General features: G+C 51.7%; 3 protein-coding genes across 5 annotated transcripts; 2 read left to right on the top strand and 1 right to left on the bottom strand.

Annotated features, from left to right (window-relative positions):
• The first annotated feature begins 335 nt into the window (after positions 1-335).
• EFNA1 (ephrin A1) lies at positions 336-7,152 on the top strand. The gene is made up of 5 exons (XM_082834325.1): positions 336-938; positions 4,466-4,761; positions 5,787-5,852; positions 6,019-6,069; positions 6,244-7,152. Exons 1-5 carry the CDS (start codon positions 847-849, stop codon positions 6,354-6,356), a joined length of 618 nt encoding a protein of 205 aa, XP_082690451.1. The 5' UTR covers positions 336-846; the 3' UTR covers positions 6,357-7,152.
• A 405-nt stretch (positions 7,153-7,557) lies between these two features.
• SLC50A1 (solute carrier family 50 member 1) lies at positions 7,558-10,563 on the top strand. 3 transcript variants are annotated; one of them, XM_082834323.1, is made up of 6 exons: positions 7,558-7,876; positions 8,632-8,709; positions 8,850-8,973; positions 9,562-9,723; positions 9,980-10,099; positions 10,181-10,563. In XM_082834323.1, the coding sequence occupies exons 2-6, from the start codon at positions 8,648-8,650 to the stop codon at positions 10,280-10,282; spliced, it is 570 nt and encodes a 189-aa protein (XP_082690449.1). In that variant the 5' UTR covers positions 7,558-7,876; positions 8,632-8,647; the 3' UTR covers positions 10,283-10,563. The 3 variants fall into 3 exon arrangements, with proteins under 3 accessions (XP_082690449.1, XP_082690448.1, XP_082690450.1); XM_082834322.1 differs by lacking the exon at positions 7,558-7,876 and adding an exon at positions 8,241-8,323; XM_082834324.1 differs by lacking the exons at positions 7,558-7,876; positions 9,562-9,723 and adding an exon at positions 8,241-8,323.
• Positions 10,564-11,003: 440 nt separating this feature from the next.
• DPM3 (dolichyl-phosphate mannosyltransferase subunit 3, regulatory) lies at positions 11,004-11,622 on the bottom strand. Its single transcript, XM_082834327.1, has 2 exons — positions 11,542-11,622; positions 11,004-11,358 (listed from the first exon to the last, which is right to left on the bottom strand). Exon 2 carries the CDS (start codon positions 11,351-11,353, stop codon positions 11,075-11,077), a length of 279 nt encoding a protein of 92 aa, XP_082690453.1. The 5' UTR covers positions 11,354-11,358; positions 11,542-11,622; the 3' UTR covers positions 11,004-11,074.
• Between the last annotated feature and the right edge of the window lie 7,965 nt (positions 11,623-19,587).

Here is a 19,587-nt window from a genome sequence, read left to right as displayed (position 1 = left end):
ACGCGTTAGCACACACTCACACACAGGTCATTAGTGCCCTTTGGAGCCTTAGAAACAAGAGCGAACCCCCTCGCGGGCCCAGAATCCCGAGGCTTCCTCCCTCTCACAGGCACTGACGGACAGAGGAGCCCTAAGCCCCGGCCGCACACGTTACACACTTGATCACACACAGGGTTGCACTTTATTCCCGGCATCTAGGCGATGACACAACCTCCCAAACAAAGACAACATTGACAAACCCAACAAAAACAAACAGCAGCGTGTGTGGGGAGGGGCAGCCGAGCGCAGAGTCCAGGAAGGGGGTGGGTAGGAGGAGAGTGTGGAAACGCGGGCGCCCGAGCCTGGGTGTGCAAGACTCGGGAAAGGTGCGGGACCTATCAACAACCTCGCACCCTTCAAGATCGGCGCACGGCGCCCGCCAGCCGGGTCCCGCACCCGCTGGTTAGCAGACCCGCACGTGGAGTTCGTTCCCTTCTCCCGCACGAGACTGGGCGGGGGACACAGACCCACCAGCCAGCACAGGCCCACAAAGCTGCACGCGGATCCACGAGTGAGCAAACACACAGCGCTGAGCAGATTTGTCGGTGCGCGCTTTGCTCCCCTCTCCTCCCCTCCCCCCTGCCCTCCCCTCCTCCACCTCCCCAGCCCCCAGGCCCAGGGCAGCCGCGCGCCGGGCGGGGCGGGGGCGGGGCGGGGTGTCGGGCGGCGCCGGCCCAAAAGGCGGAGTCGCGGCGCGGAGGGCCCAGAGCTGTGAGCGCTGTGCTGAGCGCGCCGCGGAGAAAGCCTGCGGGAACCCAGACCCGGACGAGACCCTCGTCCCCGCCCGGCCTGGCCCGGCCCCGCGCTATGGAGTTCCTCTGGGCCCCTCTCTTGGGTCTGTGCTGCAGTCTGGCCGCTGCTGACCGCCACACCGTCTTCTGGAACAGTTCAAACCCCAAGTAAGCCCCGAGTCTCCGGCCGACAGCCTGGGCGCCCGGTTGGCACTGCTCCCCCCTCCAGGTTAACTGTCCCGGCTAGCCCCTAACCTGAGTCTCGGGGAGGTGACCGGAGGCGGGAGGGATCCCACAGACTTTCTTCTCCCCCATAGCTGGGAGTACCCCACCCCAGGGCAGGACGCTGCCCGCATCGGCTTGCACAGGCGCTGCCACTGCCCCTCTTTTCCTTCCTACTGGCACCCCTGTTACTCCGAAGTGAGGGACCCGCGTTGAACAGTTCCTGCCTTTAGCAGGGGCCACTCTGACCGCCAGGGCTCTTGTTCTAGGCCCTTCCACTGAGAAAGCCTCTGTGCCTCTCCTTGTGTGTTACTTGGGCATCTGCCCACACTGACAGGTCTTGATGTCCGGAGTAAGCAGAATGCTTATTGTAATCCTGGAAGGACCCTTCCGGAGGGACCTGGGCTGCCAGCATTAAGTGTTCATTCTGTATTTAAGGCCACCCTGGAAAGCCCTCCCCCCTCAAGAGTCTTTAGAGGTGGCATGAATGAGGCATATGCTGTGTGTGGGTAGGCTTGAGGGTATCTGAGGTTCAGGTAGTAAAACTGAAGAGAAGGGGAGAGAGAGGTCGTGGGAAAGGTTCCAGAGGACAGGAAGGGGTTAAAAGGGTTACAAAGGGCTCTGGGCAGGAAGGAGTTAATTTCTCCGGGGCAGGTTTAGGGCTGTGAGGCAAATGGTACGGGGAGGGAGAAGCTCCATCGGACCCTTTGTTCTTTGTTCTTGAGTTTTCTGAAGTTCTGGGAACAATATTTGCAGGAAAACGGGAGAGGGGGGTAAGGTGGAGTCAGGAGAGGAGGGCTGGACACCTTGGGGTCGGGGGTGAAAAACACTTCACTCAGCCCAGCCACCGGCAGCCCTAGCAGGCCTACCCCCCACTCCCCTTGAGAAATAGATTGTGCCAGTTTCCTCTTGACCCTGTGGCAGCATTGCCTGGTAGGGGGTCTGTCGTCTGTGGCGTGTTGGGCAGGGAGGAGACAGCCAGCTGCCAACCCCAGAGGGCAATGCCCCATTGCCCATTGGCCGCCTGACGGGGCAGTGCAGTCAGCCCTCCCCCACCTCACTCCTTGCTCTCTGTTCTTTGCTTCTTTGACCCAATCTTGTCCTAGAGGGAGAGAGCAAAGTCCCTGTTTATGCCCGTGCCAGGTGTTGGCTGAAGGAGGAGGAGGGGACAGGAAGCCAGGAGTAGGGAGGGGGCGACCCTGGCCTTTTCCGTTCCCAAGCTCCCAGGTTTCCTCTCTTTCAGGAAGGAGCCTCTTCCTTGCCCCCCCTTCCCCGCCTTCCCTGACGCCGCTGCCCCCCTTTCCCAGATGGAGAGCAAGAGTCAAAGGAGTGCTAAGTGGAGCAGATTGCACCCCCAGGAGGGGGGTGATGGGCACACCCACCAAGCACAGCTTCTGCCCTGTCCATCTGGACACACACACACACACACACTCCACCATACCCAGGACTAAAGAGAAAGCCAGCCCAGAGTGGAGGCCACAAGCAGCTAAGCCAGGCCCAGCTTGAGGGCAAAGACGAGGTGGTAATGAGCTGGGTGGGTATGAGGCTGGCATGTGTGACTCAGGGCAGTGGGCATCAGCCCTGGGATCTCCAGGCCCCAGTCAGGGGGCAGCATGGGAAGAAGGGCAGTGCCACTGTGAGCGGCACCCTGGCCTCCTTGGTGCTAGAGGGGCAGGTACCCCACCCATTCAGACCTGTCAGCTCCCTTTGCCTGGAGGACAGTGCCCAGAACAAGTGGGCACTGGGCCGTCCTGGGGTCCTGGGGGCTGTCCACATTTAACAAGGGAAATTTTCACAGGTTCTCATGAATGCTGGGGTGGGTGGCAGAGGTAGATGAAGAATGAGTCAGTGCCCGTCATGGGAATGGAGGAAAGACGCCAGACCCAGAGCTGAAATACCTGTTCTGAAATGGCTTCTATGTTTATCTCTCCAGAGAGGAATTTTAAAAGCCTCTCTCTGCGCCTCGTCCCTCCCTCCCTCCCTCTCTCTCTCTCTCTCTCTCTCTCTCTCTCTCTCTCTTTTCCCCAGGGTGGGGGAGGGGCCTTGGTAAGCCTAGCTGGAGCACTGGCACGCTCCTGCAGAGCCAGGCCTCTTAAGGGTCATGCTGACTGGGCAGTGGGTGCCCACCTCAGAGGCCTCTTGCCCTAACCCCTGCCCCTCTCCCCACCACCCATGCCCCTGGCTTTGGTTTGAAGCAAGTTGGCAGCCAACTCTGCTGAGTCTCTAGCTGGCAGTGGTTGGTGGAATTCAGAGAAGCTGACCGCTTGGAGAGGGAGGTGGGGAGGCACTTTTTCCCCTACTAGGACCCCACCTAGACTGGAGCCAGGTGTCTAGAGCTGCGGGGGAGGGGTTGGTGGGCAGTCCGGCTGGAGCCTTTGGAGCCTGGGGGGAATGGGCTGGGGGAGGGGAGCTGTCTCCATCTTGGGAAGAGGGAGGGGAGAGGCCTTCTCAGATCTGAGAACTCCAGCATTTCTGGAGCTCATTTCACAAGAGGTGAAAGTACGGCTTTTGGAGATAAAGGGACAGAGAGGTTTTGGGGTGCTTTGAGAGAAGTGGACAAGGAGAGCTGAGCATAGATTTGAGTAGCTAGAAGGGGAGATTTGAGGGCACTGGATGAATTGATTAAAGCAGTTTAACTCAAAAGGACTGGACATTATCTGTGGGCATGGATGTCCTGGGTGTTGGGGGAAAAGTGAAGTTGAACAATGTGAGATATACTCAGTGGGTCAAGGGGAAAAATGAGAGGAGTAAGAGAAGTGAAGACAGATTGTTGGACGCCAAGTACTAGCATGGGAAAGAGAAAGGGTTATGTGGGTCTTGATTATAGAATGGGCCAGTAGGTTCTCAGATTGAGGTCTAATAGCAGTTAAAGGAGCAAGTGGTAGAATAGAGTTGGGGAAATATTTATAGGTAGAAGAGTGAGCAGAGGAAATATTTAGAAGCCTATCCTTAGGTAAATATCAGAGAGGTTATGGGAAGTGCCTTGATACCTGAAAGATACTAAGTGGGTGCTATTTAGAGCATTAGTGGCAGACGATGGAATGTTTGGAGATGGTGGAAAGATATTTAAGAGATCAAGAACAGGGCTTCCCTGGTGGCGCAGTGGTTGAGAGTCCATCTGCCGATGCAGGGGACACGGGTTCGTGCCCCGGTCCGGGAAGATCCCACATGCCGCGGAGCGGCTGGGCCCGTGAGCTATGGCCGCTGAGCCTGTGCGTCCGGAGCCTGTGCTCCGCAGCGGGAGAGGCCACAACAGTGAGAGGCCCGCGTACTGCAAAAAAAAAAAAAAACCCAAAAAACAAAGAGATCAAGATCAGTAAATTAAATACTGGAAGTTGAGAGTTTTAAAAAATCTTTGGTGGGGGCGGTGGTCCAGTATGAAATGTGAGGAGTCATGTAAACATTTGGAAGCTCAAGGCTCTGGCCGGGCTTCTGAGTGACCACCAGCTTTCTCTACCTCTGCGCATGCCCAGGTTTCGGAATGAGGACTACACAGTACACGTGCAGTTAAATGACTACCTGGACATCATCTGTCCTCATTATGAGGACGAGTCTGTGGCAGACGCTGCCATGGAGCGGTACACACTGTACCTGGTGGAGCGCGAGCAGTACCAACTGTGCCAACCCCAATCCAAGGACCAGGTCCGCTGGCAGTGCAACCAGCCCAGTGCCAGGCATGGCCCAGAGAAGCTGTCTGAGAAGTTCCAGCGCTTCACACCCTTTACCCTGGGCAAGGAGTTCAAAGAGGGACACAGCTACTACTACATCTGTGAGTGCCCGGGAGGCATGCACACAGGTGCATACACTGGGGGACACACCTGGCATGATGTACATGCTTCAGTACATGCTTAGTGGGAAGGCAGGCAGCAGACGGCCCCTTCCAATCCTGAAGTCTGTTTTCGTTCATTCCCATTACAAATGTGGAGTGAGCTTCTACTGTGTCCTGGGCACTCTGCTTGGCACTATAGGCGCAGAGATAAATAAAACATTACAGAGTCCCTGTCCTCCAGGAACCTGGAAAGGGACATACATAGATTAACAGACCATTAGAACAGGGTGATATGGTAGATATGAGCTCAGGGGCCCTGCGGAAATGACTTGAGTACCTGCTAGTCTGGGGTGGGGGGCGCACCTCAGAGAAGGCTTCCTGGGGAAGATGACCCAAGAGTTCAGGACAGACAGAGGAGCTGGCCAAACAAGGGGACGTGTACAAAGAGAGCATGACATCTTCAGGGAACTTCATATGGTTCAGACTGACTGGAACAGGAGGGACACTTGGAAGTGGGGAGATAGGAGCTTGGAGAAGTAGACAGGGTAGAGCATGGGGGCCTAAGAAGTGCTAAGGAGTTTGGACTTTATCCTGAGGGCAGTGGAGAGCCACTGGTGGATTTTACAAGTTGTGAGATCAGCTTTGTACAGAATGAATCCAGGCCTCACCCTGTCAGTGGGGCTTAGGCAGGGCGAGGACAAAGTGGCTGGGTAGGGGGAACATATTGTGTAGGTTGCCCCCAACTTCAGGTTGGGGGGAGTGGAGGATGGGCTGTAGGGAGGGGACAGTGTCTATGTTCTTTTTACCACCACCTCCAAAGTCAGGGGTTATTCCCAAGAATGGGAGCTTGCACTGAACTTGGGGCAGAAAGTGGGCAAAAACTAAGGAAGGTGAGAATCAAAGATTAGAGGGAAGAGAGGGATTAAAATGAGTAGGGACTGAGAAAGCAGGGTCAGAGGCATTTACGCTTATATTTTCTTCCAAAAAAGTTTCCTTCCTTATCACTCTCTGGATTTATTTTGTAGCCAAACCCATCCACTACCAGGAAGACCAGTGCTTGAGGTTGAAGGTGAACGTCGATGGCAAAATCAGTGAGTGTCACAGCCTTGTGGGCCTCCTTGCTCCATCCCTATTCTGGGCCTGGTCTAGTGATCTGGGATGGTTGGGAAGTCCCACTGCCCAGCCCACCCAGCATTCCCACCCCTCTGCCTCCTTGGTGTACCAAGTACCTGACCTAAGACCATCCTTATCGTTCAGCTCACAGTCCTCAGGCCCATGCCAATGCACAGGAGAAGAGGCTTCCAGCAGGTAGGTGGCTGGAGCAAATTGGGCCTGGGGCACAAAAGGGGGTCTGCTTGAAGAGGTTGGGTACAGGAGGTGGCTCTTTTGCCAGTCAGGGGCAGGGGAAACCTCGCTGGGCTGAGGGCCAGTGCCAATAGGGGGGCCGCTCACCTTGGGGGCCTCTGCCCTCTTACCTTGCAGACGACCCAGAGGTGCAGGTTCTACATAGCATTGGTCACAGTGCCGCCCCCCGCCTCTTCCCACTCGCCTGGGCTGTGCTGCTCCTGCCATTCCTGCTGCTGCAAACCCTATGAAGGTGTATGCTGCATGCACTGTAAGAACTGGAACTGGGCTGAGGGGGCAGGGCGGGCCTCCCTCACCTGCCTGGGGCCCCTCCCAAAGCCCTAGTCCTGGGAACCACTCCTACCACGTGCACAAGCTGCCACCCAGCAGCGTCAAAACGGGTCAGTATTAAAGCTTTCAACCCAAAGGAGGTCAGCAAGCCTGACCGTGCCATCCTCGCCTCCACCTCAGAGGGATGGACAAAGAAGTGGACAGTCCTTTCCCCTTCATTCCTGCCCTTAAGCCAAAGAAACGGGCTGTGTGGACATGGCCTCTTAAGAAGGGCACTGTGGGAGCCGAGCTGAAGGGGGCTTGGGCTTACATGGATGGACACTGAGCTTGGCAAAGATGTCCCTCCCAGAGAGAGCCAGGATGGCTCTGAAGGAAAAGCAAGTTTCCTGCTTGGGAGCCAGGGACAGGAGAGGCAACATGCTTGGGCTGACCCAGCATCTCCCCCAAGACTGTTCTCTGTGGAGGTGCCACGGAGAGGACTGTAGCCAGGCACTACATCCTCTCCCACCCTGGGGCATCACTCCACAGAGCTGTGCCAGCAGGGGGGCTGTGCCAACCTGTTCTTAGAGTGTAGCTGTAAGGGCAGTGCCCATGTGCACAGAGTCTGTGCCTAGACTGACTGTAGCCTGAAGGGCAGGGCCCACGAGTACAGAATCTGTATATGAACTAGATGTGTGTCTGCTGATTTCTACAACTGGAGTTTTTTTATACAATGTTCTTTGTCTCAAAATAAAGCAATGTGTTTGTTTTTTTGGACGTGCTTTTCTGCCCTTCCATCCTAATTTATGACCGTTGAGTCCCTGCTGCTGCTAGGCTCAGTGCTATGTCAGTAGCAATTGGGTTTGAGTTTTTTCCCCTCTCTCTGAAAAGAATACATGCCCCTCACCAGCCCACAAGGGTGGGATGTTTCCTCCTCTGAGGGTTGTCCAGGATAGGAGTGCTCCCCACAGCAGTCTCTCCCCACAGCAGTGGGGTCCTAGGCTGCACCCCACTCTGGAAGTTCCTCCTGTCCAACCTCCGCCCCACTCGCACCCTCTCAGCGCTGGGCTTTGGCGTACTGTTCAGGTACTCAGGCTCTTGGGTGAGTCAGGGCAGCCGCTCGGAACGCCTGCCAGCTGAGGCATGCGGCTCGCCCCACAGCCCCACCAGCAGAGATGTGTGGGAGGCTGGGAGGGAAAGTTCCCGGCAGCAAGTTGGTTGGACTAGGGGGGTCGGTGATATACGTTTGTCCAGTGGATTGGCCAAGTCACAGAAAGCCGGCAGTGTGGCTGAAGGGGGAGGGCATCACACAAAGACTTGGTGATTCCTGGCAGTCCCTGTTACTTAGGGAAGAGACCGGAAAGAGGCTTCAGCAAACAGCGAAAAATCTCCCAATCCCTGGGCAACTGAAGTTCTGAGCTGCGGCCCTCCGTGAAAGCGTGTTGAAGTCCGGGTAGCAAGCTTTTGAGTTCTACCACGTAGGCTAGCGGCCTGTGGGAAAGTGAGTTGAGGCTGGGGGTCTGGGTGATCCAAGGAGTAAGCAGAGAGTGTGCAGCGGCTGATGCCGGGGACAAATCCGCGGAGCCTTAGGAAGGAGACCGGCCAGAAAACCGAGAGCAACGGGAAGACAGGAAACCCTGCGAGCCGACAGCGGGCCGGTGGGGTCGAAACAGGCCCTCGCAGGGGCGGGGCCTGAGCTCCGGCTTGAAGTTCTAGGGGTGGGCCGGGTTCCGGTTCAGTTTCCGGGGGGATGGCCGAGCGCGCAGGGGCGGAGCCGGGGGCGCAAAGGGGCGGGGCTCCGGCGTCGCGAGCTCCGGTTCCTGCTAGCTGGCCGCAGGCGCCGAGCTCGGGATCCGACTCGGGGAGGGATGGAGGCGGGCGGATTGGCCGACTCGCTTCTTTCCGGAGCTTGCGTGCTCTTCACCCTCGGCATGTTCTCCACCGGCCTGTGAGAGCGCGGACGGGCTGGGCTGGGGCAGGACCAGGAAGTCAGGAAAGGAGAGAGAGGGGACAGAGACGTGGCCGCAGCCCCAGGCTGCATCTGGAACCTAGGGTCAAAGTGGAATCGGGTCGAGAGGGCCGGGGTACAAGGGCAAGGCTGGTCACTTTACCTGAGGGAGAAGGCCAGGGTGCTGAGGGTAGGGCCGGGGGTCTGCAGTTGTCCAGAAAGGATGACAGGCATCGGGGATTTCGACGCCCCAGCAGCCTGGTCCTCCCTTTCCACCTCTCCCTCCTGCCTTCGGGTCCCCGTTACAGCTCGGACCTCAAGCACATGCGGATGACCCGGAGTGTGGACAGTGTCCAGTTCCTGCCCTTTCTCACCACGGACGTCAAGTGAGAGGGGCGACGCCTGCGGCGGGAAAGGCTGTCTGAGGGAGGTTGGGGAGGGGTGAGGAGGAATGTGGACGAGGCCCCTCGGGTCCCCCGCTCACACTCAACCCCGCGAGCCAATGTCCCTCCCCTCCACCCTGCAGCAACCTGAGCTGGCTGAGTTATGGGGCCCTGAAGGGAAACTGGACGCTAATCGTCGTCAACGCCGTGGGTGCTGTGCTTCAGACCCTGTATATCTTGGTGTATCTGCACTACTGCCATCGGAAGGTAGAGCCCCTTCCTCTGCTGCATGCCCTGCCCTGCCTTGCTGGCAGGGCAAACACTGTTTCCTAGAAGACTATAACACGCTGGCACTGCCAACTTTTCCTGGAAGACCCTTCCAGCCTTGCAGTCCTCCTTCCGCCATGAAGCCAGCCTACTGAGACTCACATATTGTCCCCCATTCTGGCAAAGCTGGTAGCTCTGCCTAGCCTGATGGTGCCTTGCTGCCCAACAACCTGAGTGGAAAGGGATTTTGTCTCCATAGTTCCTTCAAAGTCAGTGCCAGTGGCTGAGAGTGAGATGATCCGCTCTGCTTCCCCATTCATACAAGCATTAAGCTCCTACTCTGTGTAGCAAGCTCACCAAAAAAGGATACCTTTCCCTCTCCTAGAAACCTCCAGGGTTGTGCGTGGATCAGACATGTGCTCAAGCCACTGGTGGGAAAGAGGATGTAACAAGTGCAATACTGGAGGCTTGGGCAAAGGTTGGCTCCTCAACTGGAGCTTGGGAGAGGGCAGGATGAATTAATTCCAGCAGCAGAGTCAGAGAGGGCTCCTGGTACATCCAGAAGTAAGGCTACTCTCTCCTCTGCAGCATGCTGTGCTCCTTCAGACTGCAACCCTGCTGGGGGTCCTTGTCCTGGGTTTTGGCTACTTTTGGCTCCTGGTGCCCGACACTGAGACCCGGCTTCAGCAGCTGGGCCTCTTCTGCAGTGTCTTCACCATCAGTATGTACCTCTCACCACTAGCTGACTTGGTGAGTGGGGGTGTCCAGGGAGGAAAGGAAGATAAGTCTCCCATAGCCAGACACTGTAGCTTATACTCCAGAGGAAGGAAAGACCCAAATCCTGGAAGGAGACGGGGCAGTAGAGTTGGGTGAGTGGGGGGCAGGAGGGAAAGGCTGGGTAACAGAAGATCAGGGAGGACGTTTGACTTTTTTTCTGAGGAAATTCTTAGGCAAGGTGGGAGATTTACTGTGCCTTGCTAGGAGTGTCCTTCATCCTTTCCCACAGGCCAAGGTCATTCGTACTAAATCGACCCAACGTCTCTCCTTTTCACTCACCATTGCCACCCTCCTCACCTCTGCCTCCTGGACGTTCTATGGGTTTCGACTAAAAGATCCCTACATTGTGGTAAGCAGAACAAGGGCGGGGTGACAGGTGTACGAGGTGGAAAATCAGCTCCTCTCCTCATAGCAGCCCTTGTGATTTCAGGTGCCCAACCTTCCAGGAATCCTCACCAGCTTCATTCGCTTCTGGCTTTTCTGGAAATACCCCCAGGAGCAAGACAGGAACCATCAACTTCTACAAACCTGAGGGAGTTCACCTGACCACTGGACACCTTAATGCCAACATACTACCAAAGAAACCTTGTTTCAGCTCTTCCTGCTGGTCACCTCCACTGGTGAAGTGCGTTGTGGTAAAGGAAAAGAACTGCTTTGAGAATCCAGGAACTAAAGAAAGGGCTTTACTTAGAAGACTGGATGGAACCTGGGAGATGAATCACTTTTTTTTTTTCAAGATTTTATTTTTTAATTTGGGAGGTCGGGGGAAATCTTTAGAATGTGCCTTAAAATAAACTGTTCCCTACCCCTTGCCCATCAAGGCTCGTTCTCTGTTCAGGGATAGTCAACCTGCCTGGTTTGGTGAAGGGTAGACGGGAACTGTCTGATCCACAGTTACTCTTGGGCTGGTAGGGTTGGCTCAGAAAAGGTATCTGAAAGAACCAAGAAGTTGTAAAGACGTAGGAAAGCCTTAAAAAGAACAGAGCTTGGATGTTATGAAGAAGAATAGGCTTCAAGAAGTCCTTCCTAACAGGGCTAAAAAGACCAGGAAAGTGAAATGACTTTTCCATACTGAGAGATCTTGAGAAGGGCGTCTTTGCCTCCTTCGGAGCAAATAGGAGGAAGTACCAGCAGAATGCAAAGATAAAGGCTGAGAGAGCCCCAGGAAGGTGGCTCTTCTACCTCTCACTCATCAACAGCTGGTACACAGAATCCCCAATTCCCATCATCCATACTCCATACTCAAACCAAAGTTAGAAAATAAACTTGCGCTTTAATGGGGGAGGGGAGAGCAGGCTGTCCGTGCGGGAATGAGGTTAGGGTGTCAGAAGCGCATCCCCCTGCGGGCCAAGTCGGCTCGGGCCTCCCGGATCTGGCTCTGCAGCTCGCGGGCGGCGTCCTCGCAGTCGTGAAAAGTGGCCACGCGATAGCCCACAGTACCCAGTGCATAGCAGCCGGCGGACACCAGCAAGTAGGCGGGCAGTGACCACAGGACCTCCCGGCAAGACAATGGCAGCTCCAGGCCCAGGGCTCCCGTGGTCAAAGCAGCCCAGGTGGAGCCCAGGAGCGCCAGCCCCCACAGCCACTGCGCTAATTTCGTCATGGTCACTGCGGGAAGAGGAAGCAGAGCTCGAGGTCCCTGACACCCCGCTACCCGCTCTTCATTTAAGACCCATTCCCTGTCCTTCTACCTCACCCCCACCTCCGTACCACCTAACCTCAGGGCCGCTCCTCTGTCGCTCCCGCCCTCCGCCCTCCACTCTCAACCCTCAGCCCTCCTCCTACACTTACCTCTTAGCCCAGCGTCTTCCCTGAGCCGCACGGCTCCGACGTCAGCGTCCGGAATCCTCCACGGCTCGTGCTCCGCCGCCGCGCGGCCTTCTGGGAGTTGTAGTCCTCGAGCGGCGTCTGGCAGGTTCGTGGCCGCGGACTTGACCTAGGCTGTGCTCAGCCGGCTCCGCTCCTGCAGCCGCGACCTGGGCCCAGAGGGCTTTCGGTGCTGCTTCCCTCCTTCGAGACCCCGCTCCAAGCTGGCGTGGGGCTTGTAGACAGCCTGAGGACACCCTTAAGCCTTGCGACTAGATGGGAATGTAATATCGTTCCTCTTAAACTCACTTCTCCTGCACAAAAATTCCACTCATTCATTTATTCACTTATTTGTTCTTTTATTCATTCACTCAGTGGAACGTTTCTTGAACGTCACGACAGACTTTGGAGAAATAGAGATGTCAAGACACGGACCCTTCTGGGGTGGAAGGAGAAAAGCAGGAGTCAGGAAAGCAGATGCATTGACAACTAACAGGTGCCCTGAGATAGGTGTTAGAACAGAGGTTGTCATATTTTAAAAGAGAAACTCAGAGGAGCAACCAGTAAGACTTGGAGCCAGAAGAAGAAGTACTTCAAGAGGATGTCTTTGAGGGGAAAAAACTGTGGGGACAGAGGAATCACCTGATGTGTTTAAGGTATTAAGAGAAGGTGTATACGTCTTTCAGAATTTGGGGGATGAATTCATGATAGGTATATAGAAAACCGAGTGAAAGAAAAGGTCAGGCAATTATTAACTTCAGGGAAAACAAAGAGTTAGAAAGGAAGGAGAATTATAAAAGCCTGTCTGATAAAGACCACTAAGAACATAACTGTAGTTGGATAGTTAGGTTTATTCACTTGCTGCTGCAAGAGAGAGCACACACCAGAGGAACTGTGGAGCCGCTCATCAAACAAAGGAAAAAGCCAGGTCATTACAGGATATGGGAAGTGGTTGAGTTCAGGTGATATTTAAATGAAGCAGTATTTTGACAGGTTCAAGGTAAGCACAGATGCAAATGAAGGAGTTAACAACAGCCTGGACTGAGAAGTGAACTGAGAATCCGCTTGGAAACTACAAAGTTAACTAATTTTAGATAATTATATAATAGATAACTACATAATTAAGATAATTGTACAATGTTATGTCCAAAACCCCAATATCTGAAGCTTTGCACCTAGGTTGGAAATCGAGGCTGCTTCTCTGTATCAAAGTAATCAACATGCATTAAGCCTCCAGCAACAGTGGGATGTTCCATTTTCACTGCTTGATTTCAAACAGAAAATTTGTGACTGTATGATTTTAGAGAACAAAGTTTCTCAGCCCCATAGCCCTGATGTTAATTAATAAAACCAGTTTTTACAGATCCACAGAGTCTTAGCACAAACACTACATAATTCAGCTGTGTAGAATATTTTCACAGCCATAATAATGTAAACACTAAGTGTTGACTTAACTAAAATTTGGAATATATTTGAATTGAGAGAGTGGGGGAGGGGAGTATATGGGGAGAGTCAGGATTAGAGAGAACTATATCCTCATTTTCCATGGCAGGCAGTCAATTGATTACATCTAAAATAGAAAATAATAATAATAATAATATGAACATGTTATTTAGAAATATTGGGAATTCCTAGTGGTCCAGTGGTCAGGACTCAGCGCTTTCACTGCTGTGGCCCAGGTTCAATCCCTGGTCGGGGAACTAAGATCCCAGAAGCCATGCAGCACTGCCCAAAAAACAAACAAACAAAAAATATATAGAGGTAAGTACCCAAAAAAGCAGCCAAGAAACTTGAGAGTGGTTTATGGAGGAGTGTATGTGTAGGGAGGGGGTAGGAGAATGGAGCGGGGGACTGTTATTTTTCATTGAATGCCTTATAGAACTAGTTGGCCTTTTTTTAAAATATATAATTGGCCTTTTAAACTATGCAAATTCCTTTGTTAAAGTAAAAATTAAGGCAAAATCAAAATATTTTTAGAAACCTGCTATATGAGCTTCAAAGGCCCACCTCCACTCCCTTCCCCAAAATCCTACTAGTAACCCACTCAAGACCTCACTAGCCACAGCGACTTTCAACACAGTTCAGGGGCCAGGCATCAGCCTTGCAGATCCAGAAATTCTATCTTATTCACCCACAATAGATGTGGCCCTGAAAGATTGCCACTCCCCAGAAAATTTTAGGGGGAAACATAATGAGAAGGGGCTTGCCCTGCAACACATAAAGAGAAAATAAATTATAGTGTCATAATAATCAGCAGAAGATTAAACATTCATTGAGGGGCTATTATGTGTCATGCCTTTTGTGACACTGCATGTTTGATTTTCACAACAGGCTGCAGTAGGTACTTTTATATCCCCATGTATGAATGAGGAAACCAAAGCGGAGAGAAGGTGAAAGGTAAGTAACTTGCCCGAAGTCATGCAGGGTAATAAGTAGGAGACTGTCCCATCTGACTCAGAGCTATATGCTTAGTAATTTCACCTTTCTGGGTTACTGGTATAGGAATGGGCAGATAGGGATCGTCATAGCAGCTGACATTCATTGATTGATTACTCTGTGCCAGGCACTGTAATGAGTACTTTATGGCGTAATCTCATTCAATCTTTACAGCCACCATATGAAGTAGGTACTATTATTATCTCCATTTCACAAATGAAGAAACAGGTATGCCCCAGATAGTCAGACTAGACTGCAGAGCCTGCAAACTTTGCCACTAAGGTATAGCATCTCCCTACCTAGATCAATGGAAAAGAATAAAAAGTGAAGAAATAGATCGAACATACACCATTTCAGCATATGATAGAAATGGCATCTCCAGTGAGGAAAGATGGATTATTTGAAAACCATTTGCAACAAGCTTACCATTTGAAAAAGTAAATTAAGTTATATTTCAACCTCACATCTTATACTAAAATAAATTCGCAGTGCATTAAACAAAACTTCATGTGAAAAGTGAAACCCTAAATATGCCACAAGAAAATGTGCGTACATATTTCTCTAATGTTCAGCTCAAGCATCACGTCCTCCAAGCAGCCTTCCTGGGCCTTGACCCTGTCTTGCAGGGTTGGACACCATCTTCCTCCTCTGAGCTCCCACAGCCTCTCTTTTATAGATGGCACTTGCCATGTTGAGCTCTAGGTGTTTTGTTTCCTTGCTTGGGCCACCCAGGACCATTGTAACTCCAGGACCAAGCATAGCGTGGGAAACCCAGAGGGCTTCTATAAATGTAAGAAGAGGGGCAGAAGGAAGGACAGGTTAGCGTTTGATGGTCTCCAGGGAAACTGACCCAGCTGTCCTGGTCCCAGGAAATATAACTACTCCAGAGACTCCCATCTACTGGACACAGGGTCTTTGGCTTTGGATAGCATTGGATGAAAGCCAGCAGATTCTTATGGTCCAATTCCTTTCTCTTCAATCTTTTTACAGACCGTTACCCTTCTGCAGCTACAGCAGGCCACAAGTACACGTGATCATAGCAGGGTATGAAAGGCAGTACAGCTTGGGGGTTAAAAGTTTGGGCATTTAGAGCCCCAGATGTCCTGAGGTTGGGTCCTGCCTCTTTCCTTTACTTAGCTATGTGACCTTGGGCAAGTAACTTAACCTCTCTGAGCTTCAGTTTTCTCACATTTGTTGGAGTTTTCTCCTTTGGCAACCTTTTTTTTTTTTTTTTTTTTTGGCTGTGTTGGGTCTTTGTTGCTGTGCGCAGGCTTTTTCTAGTTGCATCGAGTGGGGGCTATTCTTCTCTGCAGTGCATGGGCTTCTCATGAGGTGCCTCCTCTTGTGGAGCACCGGCTCTAGGCACACAGTGGCTCGTGGGCTGAGTTGCTCCACGGCATGTGGGATCTTCCTGGACCAGGGCTTGAACCTGTGTCCCCTGCATTGGCAGGTGGATTCTTAACCACTGTGCACCACCAGGGAAGTCCCACCTTTGGCAAGCTTTGGTTTCAGTGAGAGACAAATTCCAAATCTGGAGCCCTCTATTTATTTATTTATTTTATTTATTTATTGGCCGCACCTCGCAGCTTGCAGGATCTTAGTTCCCCGACCAGGGGTTGAGCCCAGGCCCTCGGCAGTGAGAGCACAGAGTCCTAACCACTAGACAACCAGGAAATTCCCGTGGAGCCCTTATTCTAAAGTGCACTAAAGATGGGAGAATATGCAAAATTACATACAACACACAGTAAGGGATTGACTGTCTCAGGAAAGGCATGAGCCTCTATCAAATAGGCCCTAAAGCCCAAGGTGATACTGGAAAGATGAGTAAGAGAATTCAGATGGTGATTGAGGGCAGAGCTTGCAAAGCCAAGGGAAAGCCTGAACAAAGGCAGGGAGGCTTGAGAGTTCATTGTGAGTAACCCTCTGTGTCTGTCTCTGGCACAAAGACTGCTTCATGGAGGAGTGGCAGGAGGTGAGGCTGGAAAGGCCAGCCAGGGTCAGGCTACCTAAGAAAGACCCCTTAAAAGTATTTGTGTTAATACTGTATGCTAACAATATATGTGGAACCTAGAAAAATGGTACAGATGAGCCAGTTTGCAGGGCATAAATAGAGACACAGATGTAGAGAACAAATGTATGGACATCAAGAGGGGAAAGTGGCAGGGGTGGTGGTGGTGGGATGAATTGGAAGATTGGGATTGACATATATACACTAATATGTATAAAATAGATAACTAATAAGAACCTGCTGTATAAAAAATAAATAAAGTAAAATTCAAGAAAAAAGATTACCTAATAAAATAAAAATAAAATAAAGGACAAAATTATAAAATAAATGGTAAGAAATTTGGGAAAATAAATTTGCAACAATAAAAAAAATACTGTATGCTAACACATATATATGGAATCTACAAAAAAAATGGTTCTAAAGAACCTAGGGGCAGGACAGGAATAAAGATGCAGACGTAGAGAATGGACTTGAGGACACAGGGAGGGGGAAGGGTAAGCTGGGACGAAGTGAGAGAGTGGCATGGACATATAGACACTACCAAATGTAAAATAGCTAGCTAGTGGGAAGCAGCCGCATAGCACAGGGAGATCAGCTCCGTGCTTTGTGACCACGTAGAGGGGTGGGAGGGAGGCTCAAGAGGGAGGGGATATGGGGATATATGTATACGTATAGGTGACTCACTTTGTTATAAGGCAGAAACTAACACACCATTGTAAAGCAATTATACTCCAATAAAGATGTTTAAAAACAAAGTATTTGTGTTGGGTTTGGTCCCTCAGGTCAGCATCTTCCCCCCTTAGAGAAGTGGGAGGTCCCCATGTGTGCCTGTGTGTGTCCTGTCAGGCAGCAGGTGCCATGGTGATTATTGGGTCCTTGAGGAAGGTTCCAGGTGATTAGATTGTGTTAATTCTATCAGCATCCTCAGGGCACCCACAGCTCCGTTGGGGTGACAGGACAGACAGACATGTAATCCACAAAAACACATACAGACAAAATCACAGCCGGGCTTTCAGGGGAAACAGTGCATCAGAGATTGTGCTGCTGATTGGAGAAGGGTCTGGGTGAATCAGGTGAACTAGAGGAGACCAAGATGGGAAAAGACAATAGCCTGAGGCAGGAGGGATCCAGAAACAGGGCTGGTGGCTGACAGAAACATTCGGCTGATTCTGAGGATTCAGCAGTTTGGAGTTGATGCAGGCTGGAAGTTGAGTTTTAGCAAAGAGCTCAAAGTGTGACAATGGTGTATGGCTAGTGGGGTTCTTGGTTCTTTTAACAAACATGTATTTAGCACCTACGTCAAGCAGTATTCTAATGACCAAAAGAGACAAAACCTCTGCTTTCAATGAAGCTTGCAATGAAAACAAACTGCTTCAATGAAATGGTAGGAGACAGACAGGAAACAAACAAATATTTAATGTATCAAGTAGTGAGAAGTACTGTGAAGAAAAATATAGCTAGGTGAGGGGCTAAAGGGTGACAGTGTACCATGTGATATAGCATGGTCAGAAGGGTGTCTCTGAGACATTTGCATGGAAACTTGAATGAGGTGAAGGACACAGAAGTGTAGATAACTGCTGGATGGCTGTTCCAGGCAGTGGGAACAGCATGTGCAAAGGCCATGAAGTGGCACAGGGGACACATGGAAGCCAGGAGTGGGATGGAGGAGCATGGGGAAGAGTGTGAGGAGATGAGGTCAGGGGTGGCAGGGATCAGATGCTGTGTTGTAACCATGTTGGTTAAGCATCAAGGCAAATACCAATGGATCTGCATTTCAACTCCAGCCTTGCCTTCCCTTATAATCTTTTTCTTTTTCTTTCTTGCTTTATTTATTTTTGGCTGCGTTGGGTCTTCGTTGCTACATGTGGGCTTTCTCTAGTTGCGGCGAGCAGGGGCTACTCTTTGTTGTGGTGTGCAGGTTTCTCATTGTGGGGGCTTCTCTTGTTGCAGAGCACAGGCTCCAGGCGCACGGGCTTTGGTAGTTGTGTCAAGCAGGCTCAGTAGTTGTGGCTCACGGGCTCTAGAGTGCAGGCTCAGTAGTTGTAGCACACGGGCTTAGCTACTCCGCGGCATGTGGGATCTTCCCGGACCAGGGATCCAACCTGTGTCCCCTGCATTGGCAGGCGGATTCTTAACCACTGCGCCACCAGGGCAGTCCTGCCTTATAATCTTGAGCAGGTTGTTTTAACCTCTCTTGCATTTTACCCCATTTCATTTCACTGAAACAGATGTATTAGTCAGGGTTCTCCAGAGAACCAGAACCAATAGGAGATATATCCGTGAAATTTAAGGTCTTGTCTCATGAAGTTGTAGAGGCTGGCAAACCCAATATCTGCAGGGTCTCACTCTGTCTTGACTTCCTCCTGACTGGGGCTGGGAACAGTGGGCAGAGGGCCAGGTCCCAGCCCACATGAGCATAGACCAGTGAGAGAACCCAGCAGGCCAGAGCCAACGTTGCTGTTCAAGTCCACAGGCTATCTGCCACTGAATTCCCTCCTTCTCTGGGGAGGTCAGTCTTTTGTTCTATGTAGTTTTTCAGTGGACTGGATGAGGCCCACCCACATTATGGAGGGCAATCTGCTTTACTCCTATTTTAAATGTAAATCTCATTCAAAAACCCTCTCACAGAAACATCCAGAGTGGGAATTTCTTGGTGGTCCGGTGGTTAGGACTCCACACTTCCACTGGAGAGAGCACGGGTTCGATCCCTGGTCGGGGAACCAAGATCTTGAGCGCCAGATGGTGCGGCCAAAAAATGAAAAAAAAGAAACATCCAGAGTAATGTTTGACCCAATATCCGGGCAATGTGGCCCAGCCAAGATGACACATAAAATTAACCACACAGGGCTTCCCTGGTGGCACAGTGGTTGAGAGTCCGCCTGCCGATGCAGGGGACACGGGTTTGTGCCCCGGTCTGGGAGGATCCCACATGCCGCGCAGCGGCTGGGCCCGTGGGCCATGGCCACTGAGCCTGTGCGTCCGGGGCCTGTGCTCCGCAACGGGAGAGGCCACAACAGTGAGAGGCCCGCGTACCGCCAAAAAAAAAAAAAATTAACCACACAGAGTAAGAATATCAATCTCATAAGGTTGATGTAAGTGTTGAAACTGAGAATATCTGTAAAGCACTAAGTTGGCTGGCAAGGTCATGGTTGTTATCACGTGGGAGAAGATGACATTTGTCAAATGCCTAATAGGTTAAGCGCTATGCTAGGCTCTTCCACGTTATTTAATTCCAACCCTCTTTGCCACAATTTGAGGCAAGTATTATTAACCTCATTTTACAGATGATGAATTTAAGGTGCAGAGAGATCACTCAGCTTGCCCAAGGACCCTCACCTGGTAAGTGTCAGCGCCAAAACTAGAACTCAGGTCTGTCTGATTTCAAGACCTGGGCTCTTTCCTACTGCCCCACATATGTCTAGAACCTGAAGCTGTCTGAGTCAGAAAAAGGCCCGGGTCACAGAGGCTGGAAATGGGGGCTGGAGGCCGAGAACAGGAAGGGGAGGGATCTCCCTGGAGGGTTAGTCTAGGCCTTCACACACCAGTATACATGCACCTCAGTCCCAGAAATTCCCTTGAAGCAGCCC

Source organism: Leucopleurus acutus, assembly GCF_964270905.1.
Source record: "Leucopleurus acutus genome assembly, chromosome: 2".
In the NCBI taxonomy this organism is placed as follows: Eukaryota; Metazoa; Chordata; class Mammalia; order Artiodactyla; family Delphinidae; genus Leucopleurus; species Leucopleurus acutus.
Note: the sequence above shows the minus strand (reverse complement) of the source record. Positions and strands in the feature narration are given on the sequence as shown.